This window comes from Elephantulus edwardii, unplaced genomic scaffold (assembly GCF_000299155.1).
Source record: "Elephantulus edwardii isolate Elephantulus edwardi_28Jun2011 unplaced genomic scaffold, EleEdw1.0 scaffold00064, whole genome shotgun sequence".
In the NCBI taxonomy this organism is placed as follows: domain Eukaryota; kingdom Metazoa; phylum Chordata; class Mammalia; order Macroscelidea; family Macroscelididae; genus Elephantulus; species Elephantulus edwardii.
The window spans coordinates 7,856,597-7,867,556 of NW_006399814.1; the positions used below are offsets into that span (position 1 = coordinate 7,856,597).

A 10,960-nucleotide genomic window follows, 5' to 3' on the forward strand; every position below is an offset into this window, starting at 1 on the left:
CCTGTCCTGGCCCCTCCATCCCTGCGGGCCCTCCTGCCCTGGCCCCTCCATCCTGCGGGCCCTCCTGCCCTGGCCCCTCCATCCTGCGGGCCCTCCTGCCCTGGCCCCTCCGTCCCCACGGGCCCTCCTGCCCTGGCCCCTCTGTCCCCATTGTCCCCACTGCTCTACCCACCTTGTTCCTGTCCTTGAGGTCCAGGGACTCCATGGGCTTGTTCTGCTGATGCCCGAAGATCTCCAGCAGGTTGTCGTAGTTGGTGGTCAGCACCAGCGTGCCACGCTCCATCAGGCTGAGGATGGACTGCAGCACCAGCGGGTCCTGGATGTGCTGCTCCAGGCTGTCGAAGACCTCCATCAGACAGTCCTGGAAGAAGCTGGGCTTGCTGTCACCTGTGCGCTGGAGGACGGTGGGCGAGTTACCAGGCAGCCACAGTGACCAAGCACCCAGTGCCGCCATGCGTGCTGGAGAGACAGCAGTCATACAAAGAGCCCTTGGTTCCAGGGGTTAGAGGATCCAGAAGTGGCAATGAGGGCCAAGGCTATGGAAGACAGAGGGAGCAGGGGACAGCAGTCTATCTCCTGGGCCTAGCTGCGCCCCTCCTCCTGGGCCTGGCTGTACCCCCCCCTTCTCCTGGGCCTGACCAGTCCTTCCTTTCCTGGGGCTTGGCCACACCCCTTTTCCTGGACCTGTGTGGCCCACGCCCATGCTCACCGGCCCCCTCCCGGCCACACTGCTGCCATCCTCTTGGTGTCACGCTCACTGAGATGACCCTTTCTGTACCAGGAGTTCCACATTTCTCTCTCCAGTGAGGGCTCCTCTCAGCCCCCCACCGAGCACTCACTTCTCCTGAGCTGCCCGCTCCCCACAGCCCTCCCCAAAACACTCGGCCCCAGGAAAACGATCCCACTGAGACCTGGAGTCACTGCCCTTACAGCCTCCTCACCACCTCCCTTGTCTCACCAGCCTGCTCAAGTGTTACCAGCTCCCACTCCCTGCCTCTCCTGGAATGCATCCAACTCCCTTGCCCTTCTCTTCCTTTGTTGGAAACCCTGGCAAAACCTGTATCCACACCCACCCAGTCTGCCTGTACCCTACACTGTGCCCTGAGCCACAGAGCTCCACATACACGCCCCTCTGTGCTCCCATCCCCTCCTGACGGTGCCCCCACTGTGCACCCAGCTCCACATGATGCTCAGCGCCACGGGGCCTGGTGAGAGCGCATCACGGGACTGGCCTCGCTCAGCGCTTCCTGTGCCAGTTCTCTGAGGACGGGCAGAGGACGAGCAGGACAGCGGCCTCACGCACGACAGTCAACCGTTTTCAGTCATCTGGCTCTCTCCACGAGGGTCCTGTCCAGCCTGGGCCCAAAGTGCTCCCCAAGATCCTACTGCAGCACCCGTGCCACCAGGTCTCCTCCTCCTCTTCCTCTAGGGGGAGGGGAGACTCTTTCCACGAAGTACCAGACAGCACGCTCACGCTCCCCAGCCCGCAGGCCGCAGTCTCCACACCCCTGCCACTAGCAGCCAGGCCTCCCAGCTTACAGCATTCCCCAGGACAGCCTGAGGAAAGGTGGCTGGCTGCCCGGACCAAGTCACACCTACAGCGTCCTCCTCGGCTCGGTAAGGAAAAACACCTCGTCCACACCCAATGGCACAGGATGTCTCGGACGCACAGGCCTGCCCAGGGCCACCCAACACCTGTTGCCAGAGGACCCTCTGCAGACTGAGGGGTCTGGGCACAACGCTGCCCTGTGGAGCTAAGGCTCTGTGTAGGGTCACCTGCCCGGCCCATGGACAAGCCGCGACATGTGGCAGACTCACAGGGGACATCTTGCGGATGAGGTCATGGGCTACGACCAGCAGGTCTCGGTCCTTCGTCACCTTCCTCTGGAACTCGGCGATGTCCCCAGGGTGCAGCACCTCCAGCTGGTCCGCGGCCTCGATCACGGCCTCGATGCAGTCCCGCCAGGAGCGCAGCGCTGGGATGCCGGGGGCCACGGCCGCGCTCACGCCCGTCCCGATGACCAGCAGCAGCTCCTGCGGCTGCTTCCGGATGAGGCTCTTCAGAAACTTTCTGCTTCAAGCCGGGCCGAAGGGCACCAACGTCACCAAGGGCTTAGGGGCAGGGCAAAGCCATCCCGGCACTCATCTGTCCCCGCTTTATCCCACAGTCCATACCCGCCCCGTTTCACAGGGACCCCACCCTGGAGCAGCAGTGGTTAAACACACAGCTGTTAACCGAAAGATCAGGAGGGCACATACACCAGCTCCTTCCCAGGACAAGAGGACGCTGCTGGGGTCCCACCCACCTACAGGGTCTTAGGAACTGGTGGCTGAATGGTAAGGAGATGTGTTCACAAGCCAAAGGTGGGCAGTTCAGATTCACCAATGGCTCATGGGCGAAGGACGGGCAATCCGCTCCCAGGTGATTTACAGCCCCTGAAGAGGCCCTGGACCGTCAGCTAGGGCTCGGTTCCGACTTGATGGCTCACGGCCCCCAAGTGCACGGTCATGGTGAGTCGGTCAGCTCACCGCCACCAAGGGGCCCCATTCCACACAGGATTCGGGGGCCGCTCTGTCTTACTCCTCTAATGACACCCGATCAAAAGCCAAGCCCACAGCCGTCCAGCCAGCTGCAACTCCTCACGACCCACCAGCAGGTTTCTGAGGCTGGAAGTCCTGACGGGAGGGCCCCTCTCCTCCCTGGGAACTGGCTGAGGGTCACCACCCACCAGGGCCCCTGGGCGACAGAGCTGTGGATAAGCCTCTCAGCAACCTTCACCCCCTTGTCATGGAAAAGGGACTGTCAATGCAAACTGTGAAGACTAAATGGCCCCCTGCCTGCAGCGACAGACACAGTTACAGGTACCCTGCCATCACTGATACAGTTGCAGGTATGGCCACAGAGAGAGTTACAGGTATGTCACAGATACACACAGGAGAGTTACGGGTATAACGGGGTTCCCTGGCACCCACCGACCCAGCCTGCCCTGCACACACACCCCTCCCCGCAGTGCTTTCTCCTGGGTACAGTCTGCCATCCTGTGTCCATCTGTCCATCTGCTCACAGCAGAGCATGCTGCCCTGAGGTGCAGGGCACATCCCAGTGCAGATGCTGCCCTCTGGCTCTGTGGGGCTGGGCCAAGGCCAGGCTATGAATCACTAGTCAAAAACCTGCCCTCCGAGTGGTGCTTCTGCTTAAAGCAGAGAAGTGGATGCACCCAGACCGAGGGGACCAGGACAACAGGGGGGCCAGGAAACGCGTGTAGACAGGGCGGTGCTGCAGAGGGAGAAGCTGCAGGGGTCCAAGGGGTGCTTTACCTGGATTTCTGCTCACTTGTGTTTGTCGTCTTCTCCACCGAATCCATCTGTGAACCCTAAAGAGAAGCGCGGATCAGAAGGGACCCCAGTGTCCTCTCCACCAGCCCGACACCAGCAACCCGCAACAGCCAAGGATGGAACTAAGGTCAAACGCCTTAAGCACTGACATTTGAAAACACGGGAAATGCCATACACCATAAACGCCCATGGAGGTTTCCAAAGCCCCATCCCAACTTGTGGGGCTTGGCCCCTCACGGGCTCCACAGGACACAGTGTCGGAAGGTGCCCGCCCCAGGGACCAGCCTGCAAGAGGCTAGTCCGACTGCAGGACTTGGCATGAGTGCAAAGGCCCTCCAGGAAGTGACAAGTGGCCCGTGGGCGAGTTCACGGAAGACGTGAGCGGTCAGGTCAGGACCCTGGTGAGGTGGAGGCCACCCAGCACCACCACTGAGCCTTCGGCAGGGAGCCAACGCCCAGGGTGCGTGAAGCAGGAACCAGCCCCATCCGCATTGCCAACCCACCTGCACACTTGTTTCTTCCAGAATCTGGCTCTCCCTGACTCTAATACTATGTTGTGTTTGTTGTGCACTGACCCACCACTGAGCCTCCAGAGAGCTGTCAGAGGCTGTAAATCACGTGGGAGGAGACTGCCCATCTGTCAGAGGCAAAGCAGCAGGTGGATTCGAACCATGTTCCTCTGTGTTGGCAGCATGGTTCCTTAATACTGATTCAAGACCCTTCCCAAACAATTACCTAAGCTTACTATCCATAAGCAGCAGTTGTTCACATATGTATGTTTCCTCTCATCTCTCCACTTTATCATTTGATACGGAAGTGCAGATGCAACTTTTTTCACACCCTAATAAAAGTATTTCCTTTACTTAAAATTTCATAAAGTTACTGGCTACATAGAAGGGAACATATCTTATTCATACACTCTTGGCCTAGTGAGTCAAGCACACACTGCCAACCCAAAGGGGCATGGTTCAAATCCACCAGCTGTTACAAGGGAGAGAGAGAGAGAGACGGGCAATCTCCTCCCATGTGAAAACCTCCCATCTGAAAACCTGCCGGAGGGTCAGCTTCAGTCCAACTCGCTGGAGTGACCTGAGTTGATCTTCCAGATTGCTAACACAGGGCGTTTCTAAGGGAACGCTCAAACAGTCCTGCTCCAAGCTCTGTGTGCATTCAGAAATTCCTTTTCTAGGAGAGGGTTCTGGGGAGTGGAGCTGCCACATTATAGAGCGCGTGTCCCGTGAGACCACTTCCCCGAGGGGCCCACTGCACATGGCCCCCATCAGGTCTATCTGCGTCTGCCTGGTTTATGGGGGTCACCTAGCTTAATAAGAATCAGGCCAACAAAAAATAACTTTCAAGGACAACGAAAGCAGGTTTCCTCAGTGTAAGGGGGCCGAGAACCATCCAGTCATGACTTCAGTCATGTTCCCACAACCCATGTATCTTTGGTAGGTCCAGGATTCTGGGTGGCCTGACATTTATGCAAGGACGTGGTTTGGCCTAAGACGAGATGCAATCCCACAGGTGACTGTGACCCAGCCTGTGGTTGTAAACGGGGTGGGACAGCACTCAGCCCTTTAGAAAGGGAGGCTCCCTGGGGTGTGGCCTGCATCACCTTTTCTAGGAGGAAGGGGCCTCATTAACACCAAGGAGGAAGAGGTGGACGCAGGCGGTCCTTGGGACCCAGGGTGCCTGTGCTGAGAGCTTCCTAGACCCTGGGGAGGGCAGGTGCCAGGACTCAGGAGGGACACCTGGGCCCTCTGCTGGAGAAAGCAGTCCCTCCCCTGAGGCTCGGGCTCTGTCAGGTGCAGAGCCCCCTAAACATGCGGGCAGAAGCTTCCCCTGAGGCACTGACATCACAGCAGCAGAAGCACTGAACACCCCACGACTTCCAGTAGGGGCCCTGGGCATAGCTCCTCCTGCCATCAACTCCCAGAGGTGCCCGGGACCTTCCCCAGAATGTGGAGAACCACACTCCGCAGACCAGGAAGAGGAGGCCCTGTGGGGCCTGGCGGTCCAGGTCCTGCTTAGTTCAGGGGCCTCGTCAGCTTCGCTCAGGTGAGGTGCCCGTGGCTGGCTTGTCAATCTCCTAGATACTTTCCAGGAAAGGAACAGGCTGTGGCCTCTACTCCACCGATGGTGCCTGATGGACGCATGCGCTGCCCCAGCTCTCCACGTCTCACAGGTTCTCTGCCTCTCACAGGTGAACGCTGTCACCACTGTCTTGCCTGGGGGCCTATATTTGTGTGTTGCTTCGGTGACAGGCTCTGCCTGTCACAAGCTTTGCTATCACATAATCCTCGCGTCACGGTCCTGGATTTTAATGATTCACCAATTACGGACACACCTCCTGTGCCAAGCGGACCTCACCGGGCAGCCTGTGCCCAGCTACAGACATATCTCCTGTGCCAGGCCAGGCGAGCCTCACCGGGCGGCCTGTACTGCCCTGTGCCTGGCAGGCTGAGATCGTGGAGCTGGAGGTGATAAGCGAGTCTGTGCACCACCTTCCCAAGCTCATGCCCCGTCTCCGGGTCACACAGGGGTCACTCCTGCAGCTGTTCAGACTTTGCCATGTCCCTGTCCGGTGACACCAGAACTCCTCTAGGCACTGGGAGCCCGAGGCCAGCACCCACTTTGTCTAAATTCCACTGCCATGTGGGGCTTGGACCCAAGCAGACGTGCCCACCCTGAGCCATCACTAAGCGGCAGTCTGAGAGCAGAGGTAGCTCTCTGGAAGGTCTGGCCAGCACACCAGCTCCCCCTCCTCTCCGCTCCAGCTGTCAGTGGGAATGACACATCACGTCCACGCCCCCACACTCTGAGCCTCTCACTGGAAAGGGGACTCCAGAGCTGTCCCTCCCAATCCTATCACTATGAGATGCAGATTGACACCGTGGACCCACCCATCCTCAAAAGCAACCCCCTCTTTCTCGTCAGGCCTGAGGGCACAGCAGGTGCCAGGCCATCGTGACAGCGGAGACAGGTCAGGCCCAGGACCGTGCCCTTAGGGAGCAGCGTCAAGACCTCCGTCAGCCCTCTCCACCAACCTGCTTCTGCTTCTCCATCCACTCCAGGCCCCAGCCCCGAGGTACAGCCCACCAACTGCCCAACATTCATTCCAGACCCAGAGAGTCCCCGTTTTCCAACGACTCAGTCGGCCTCTAGTGCAAACACTCACAGGACAGGTGGAGGCCGGGCTGGGGGTCTCTCCGGGCCTGGACTCCAGGGTGTGCAGCCGAACACACTTGAGGGAATGGACCAGACCCCAGCTCCACGGCCAGATGGGCACCCGAGAGGCGTCCCCTGAGCAGCCCCCGCCGCTCGCTGCCTTATTTAGGCATTCACAGCCCGAGCGCCCGCATGCTTCCAGCATGACCTCATTTCCTGCTCTCCGCAGCGTCCACCTCGGATCCAAATCGCACAGCCTGGAACTGGCCCAAACCTCCCCCTTTGTCTTGAGCCCAGGTCTAAGCAGGCGATTTTCAAACCAGCGGCCGGCCAGTCCCCAGGGTGCAGGGCAGGCGCCTCGGCTCCCAGCGGGGACAGACCCTGAGGTGCGCGGAGAAGCGGCATCGCTGGTTTCCCAGGTGACCGTGTCGTCACCCTTCGCAGGCAGGCTCTCGGGCAGCATCCCATCTCAGCTGCCTGTGTTCAGCAGAGTTTGCTCAAAGAAATGGGCCCCCAGCTCCACGTACGCAGTTCCACCCCGCACCTGACTGAACCTGAGAACTGAGATCACTCATCCCCGGGAAGCAGCACCTGGGCATTCCCCGCACTTCACACTCACAATCATCCCGGAGGGAGGCCAGTGTGCACAGAACAGAACCGACACAGGAGGCACAGAACCGACACAGGAGGCACAGAACCGACAGAGGAGGCACAGAACCGATACAGGAGGCACAGAACCGACAGAGGAGGCACAGAACCGACAGAGGAGGCACAGAACCGACACAGGAGGCACAGAACCGACACAGGAGGCACAGAACCGACACAGGAGGCACAGAACCGACACAGGAGGCAAAGAACCGACACAGGAGGCAAAGAACCGACACAGAAGGACCTGGTCACATACAACGAGCAACCCAAGTCCCTCTACACAGCGGGGACTGTCAGTGGCCCTCCCTCTGGCCATACTGTGCCCCATTGGCCACTGTGTCTCATGCGCTCTGGGCTCGGCATGTGAAGTCTCCCAAGAAATGTGAAGCTAGAGGCTGACGACACCGTGGGGCTGGAGCCCGTGGGACTGGAGCCATCTCTTCCAGCAAAGCCAGGGCTGGCTGGCACCGTCTGCCCAGCACACCTGAGCCACGGCTGTGGGCGGGAGCGGGGGTCAGGGGCCTGGAGCAGGGCTCAAGGTCACAGAATAGAGGGGTGGGACAAGAGATTGGTGGTCCAATGAGCAAAGGGGTGCTCCTAAGGTCTAGGGGAGAGGATGAGAAAGTGTCAAGGGCAATAACCCAAAAGTCATCTAACAAAAGGACCATTAAAAGGACTCTACCTGGGGCCAAGGGGTCACGGACACTCCAGGTTTACTGCCACTTCCGGGGGTGGTGGCAGGACTGACCAGCTCGGGAGCAGGCATCCCAGGCACAACTGGTCGCTGGCGGAGCACCTGAGGCAGAGTCAGGAGCAGGAGGATGTGGAGTCTGCGGCCAGTCACTGCCATGGACAGTTGTCCCCTTGGCTCCACGATTCACAAGAAAAGGGGGGGAAGCCAGAGCAGGATCTTCAATTCTCACAGAATCCAGACTCCAGAAGCCAAGTAAGATAAACTACTTACATTACAGCCTTGAGACAACAGTTAAGCTCGAACAGAAAAAATCCCTGAAGACATCTTAAGGCCAAATAAGAGTTTAGCTTAAGGAAGGGAAGGAGCTCTGATGGCCTTGTGGGTAAGAAGCTGCACGACCAACCAAAGGCAGGCTGTTCAAATCCACCAGCTGCTCCAAGAAAGAGGGACAAAGTTCTCCCCAGTGATTTACCGTCTCTGAAAACCCACTGGAGGGTCAGCTATGAGTCAGTTCAAGCCGGACGGTGGGGGAGTGGGGAGGTCAGCTCTGAGCACTGTGCTCTTTTAAGAACCATCTATATGGAATCAAGCGGCTTAGCTGCTTCTCCAAGGCTGCGCCTCTCCAGTGATTCCTCAACCAGCGGCTCTGAGGGAGAGCCGGGCACTCTCCTCCCGTGTGATTATCAGCCTCTGGGAAGCCGACTCCACAAGAATGAGCCACAAGGAATCAAAGCAATGGGGCCATGAGTCTATGTCAGTGAGGGGCGAGGGGCGCGAGAGCAGGAGGTGCACGACACACTTAATTATAACAAGATGGCTCACGCACTGCTCCCTTCAGCCAGCAGGTGGGTTAGGGCCTGTGTCCAATTACCAAACAAGCAAGCACTGGCTCACCTGTGCTTCCTAACCTGTGGTGAACACCAACACGAGAAAGGTTATGTCAGCGTCACTAAGTGGTCCCTGGAGGAACCGCTCCACTAGCCTGTGTATCTTCCCCACAACAAAAGAAAATCCTCCAAGTTCTGCGTGGCTTAGGTACTGGCCATGTGCATCAGGTCCTGTGGCCTAAGGGGTGCCACACTGGCTAGGGGGTACCACGTCAGCTGGAGAAAGTACCACATCGACTGGTGGTTATCCCGTCAGCTGGGGGTACCACATGGGCAGGTTGTGGTTGTTGTTGTGTGCCGTCGAGTCACGTGAGACTCAGTGACCATATGTCTAACAGCTGTGAACCAGCTCCCTCCTGTGCCAACGTTATTGTCTCTGACACATCTACCCCCATGTCCCCAGTCACTGAACCAATCCATCTCATCCAGGTTCTTTCTCTCTTGCACTGACCCTCCACCCTTCCAAGCATGATGTCCCTCCCTCCCCAAGGACTGGTCACTTCTTGCCACATGTCCAAAATATGTCAGGGGGAGCTTCAGAGTCCTCACCTCCAAAGAGCAGCCTGATTTCACCCTCCCTAGGACAAAACTGCTCGCTTTCCTAGCAGTCCATGGTATATATTCAATACTCTTCTCCAGCTCCACAGCTCAAAGGCATCAATTCTTCTATCATCCCTAGCCATTGTCCAGCTCTCTGACACACAGCAAGTCATTGTGAAGACTATCAGCTGGATCAGGCTACACCTTAGTCTCCAGACTGACATCGTTGCTCTCCAGTACTCTGGAGAGGTCCCTGACAGCAGATTTTCCCAATACAATTCATCTTTTGGTTTCCTGGCTGCTTGTACCAAGAGTGTTGAATGTGGAGTCAAGTAAACTAAAGCTGTTTGTTAACTACCTCAATCTCTTCACCATCTATCATGATGCTGCCAATCGGCCCCGTGGTGAGAATCTTTGTTTCCTTGATGTTGAGCTTCAATCCATATTGAAGACTGAAGTCCTTGACCATCCACAGCAAACACTTCAGAAAGCAGGGCTGTGACATCTGCATAACACAGGCTGTTAATGAGTCTTCCTCCAATCCTGATGCCACATTTATCCTCACAGAGCCCAGCCTCCCAGATGATCTGTTCTGCATATAGAGTGAAAAGCTATGAAGAAGGGACACGTCCCTGGGTACACCCTTCCTGATTTTGAACCATACAGTATTTCCTTTGTTCTGACAACTGCCTCATAGTGCCAAGTAGTACAGGTTTCGCATAAGCACAATCAAGTGTTCCAGGAATCCCATTCTTTTCAGAGTCAATCACAGTCTGTTGTGATCCACAGTCAAATGGCTTTGCCTAGTCAATGAAGATAAAATATTCCGCTGGTACTCTCTGCTTTCAGCCAAGATCCACTTAACATTAGCTGTAACATCCCTGGTACCACGGCCTCTTCTAAAACCCATCCCTGCACATCTGACAGTTCTCTGCTGATGTGCTGTTCCAGTCATTTTTTGATACTGTTCAGCAGAATCTTGCTTGCATGTGGTATTAACGATATTTTGCGATAATTTCTGCACTCTGTCAGGTCACTTTTCCTTGGGATGGGAACAAATACGGATCGCTGCCCATCAGTTTGGCCAGGTGGTTACCTCCAGATTTCTTAGCAAAACTTGGTGAGCACATCCAGGGCAGCGTCTGTTTGTTGAAATATGTCAACTGGTCGGCCGTCAACTCCTGGGGTCTTGGTTTTTGTCAAATCCTTCAGAACAGTTTGAACTTCATCATGACAGGCTCTCGCTTATACATTGTTTCATGAAATTCTTCTGTGTTAGCCAATTTCTTTTGGTCCAGTGACTCTGTATACTCCTTCCATCTTTTTTTAATGCTTCTTGGATCACTTAATACTCTGCCCACAGCATCTTTAACACGTTGTCGCAGACTTTTAAATTCACGACCGTGCTTAGAAACACATTTTTTTTTCCACTTGTTTGTGACTGCCAAAAGAATGATGTTGTTCCTTTTTTTATTAATTAAAATGGGCAGGAAGGCTATAGCCATCATTTGTGGCAACGTGTTAAGTATTGCAACTTGAGGCTTGAATTTGTTCTTCAGTTCCTTCGCCTTAAGAAATGCTGAGCAGTGCAACCCCTGTGGAAGGCGGTACGGCGCTTTCTCAAAAAGTTGCAAATAGAGATACCATTTGACCCAGCAATTCCACTACTGGGAATATACCCCAAAGA

General features: G+C 56.3%; 1 protein-coding gene across 1 annotated transcript in view; it reads right to left on the bottom strand.

Moving 5' to 3' along the window:
• FAM118A (family with sequence similarity 118, member A) overlaps window positions 1-3,365 on the bottom strand; it is a 12,115-nt gene extending 8,750 nt beyond the window's left edge. Inside the window, exons 1-3 of the mRNA XM_006888033.1 lie at window positions 3,319-3,365; window positions 1,819-2,071; window positions 173-394 (exon numbers count right to left, since the gene is read on the bottom strand). Coding sequence (XP_006888095.1) covers window positions 173-394; window positions 1,819-2,071; window positions 3,319-3,365 — 522 coding nt within the window. The remainder of the gene's footprint in view (window positions 1-172; window positions 395-1,818; window positions 2,072-3,318) is intronic.
• Between the last annotated feature and the right edge of the window lie 7,595 nt (window positions 3,366-10,960).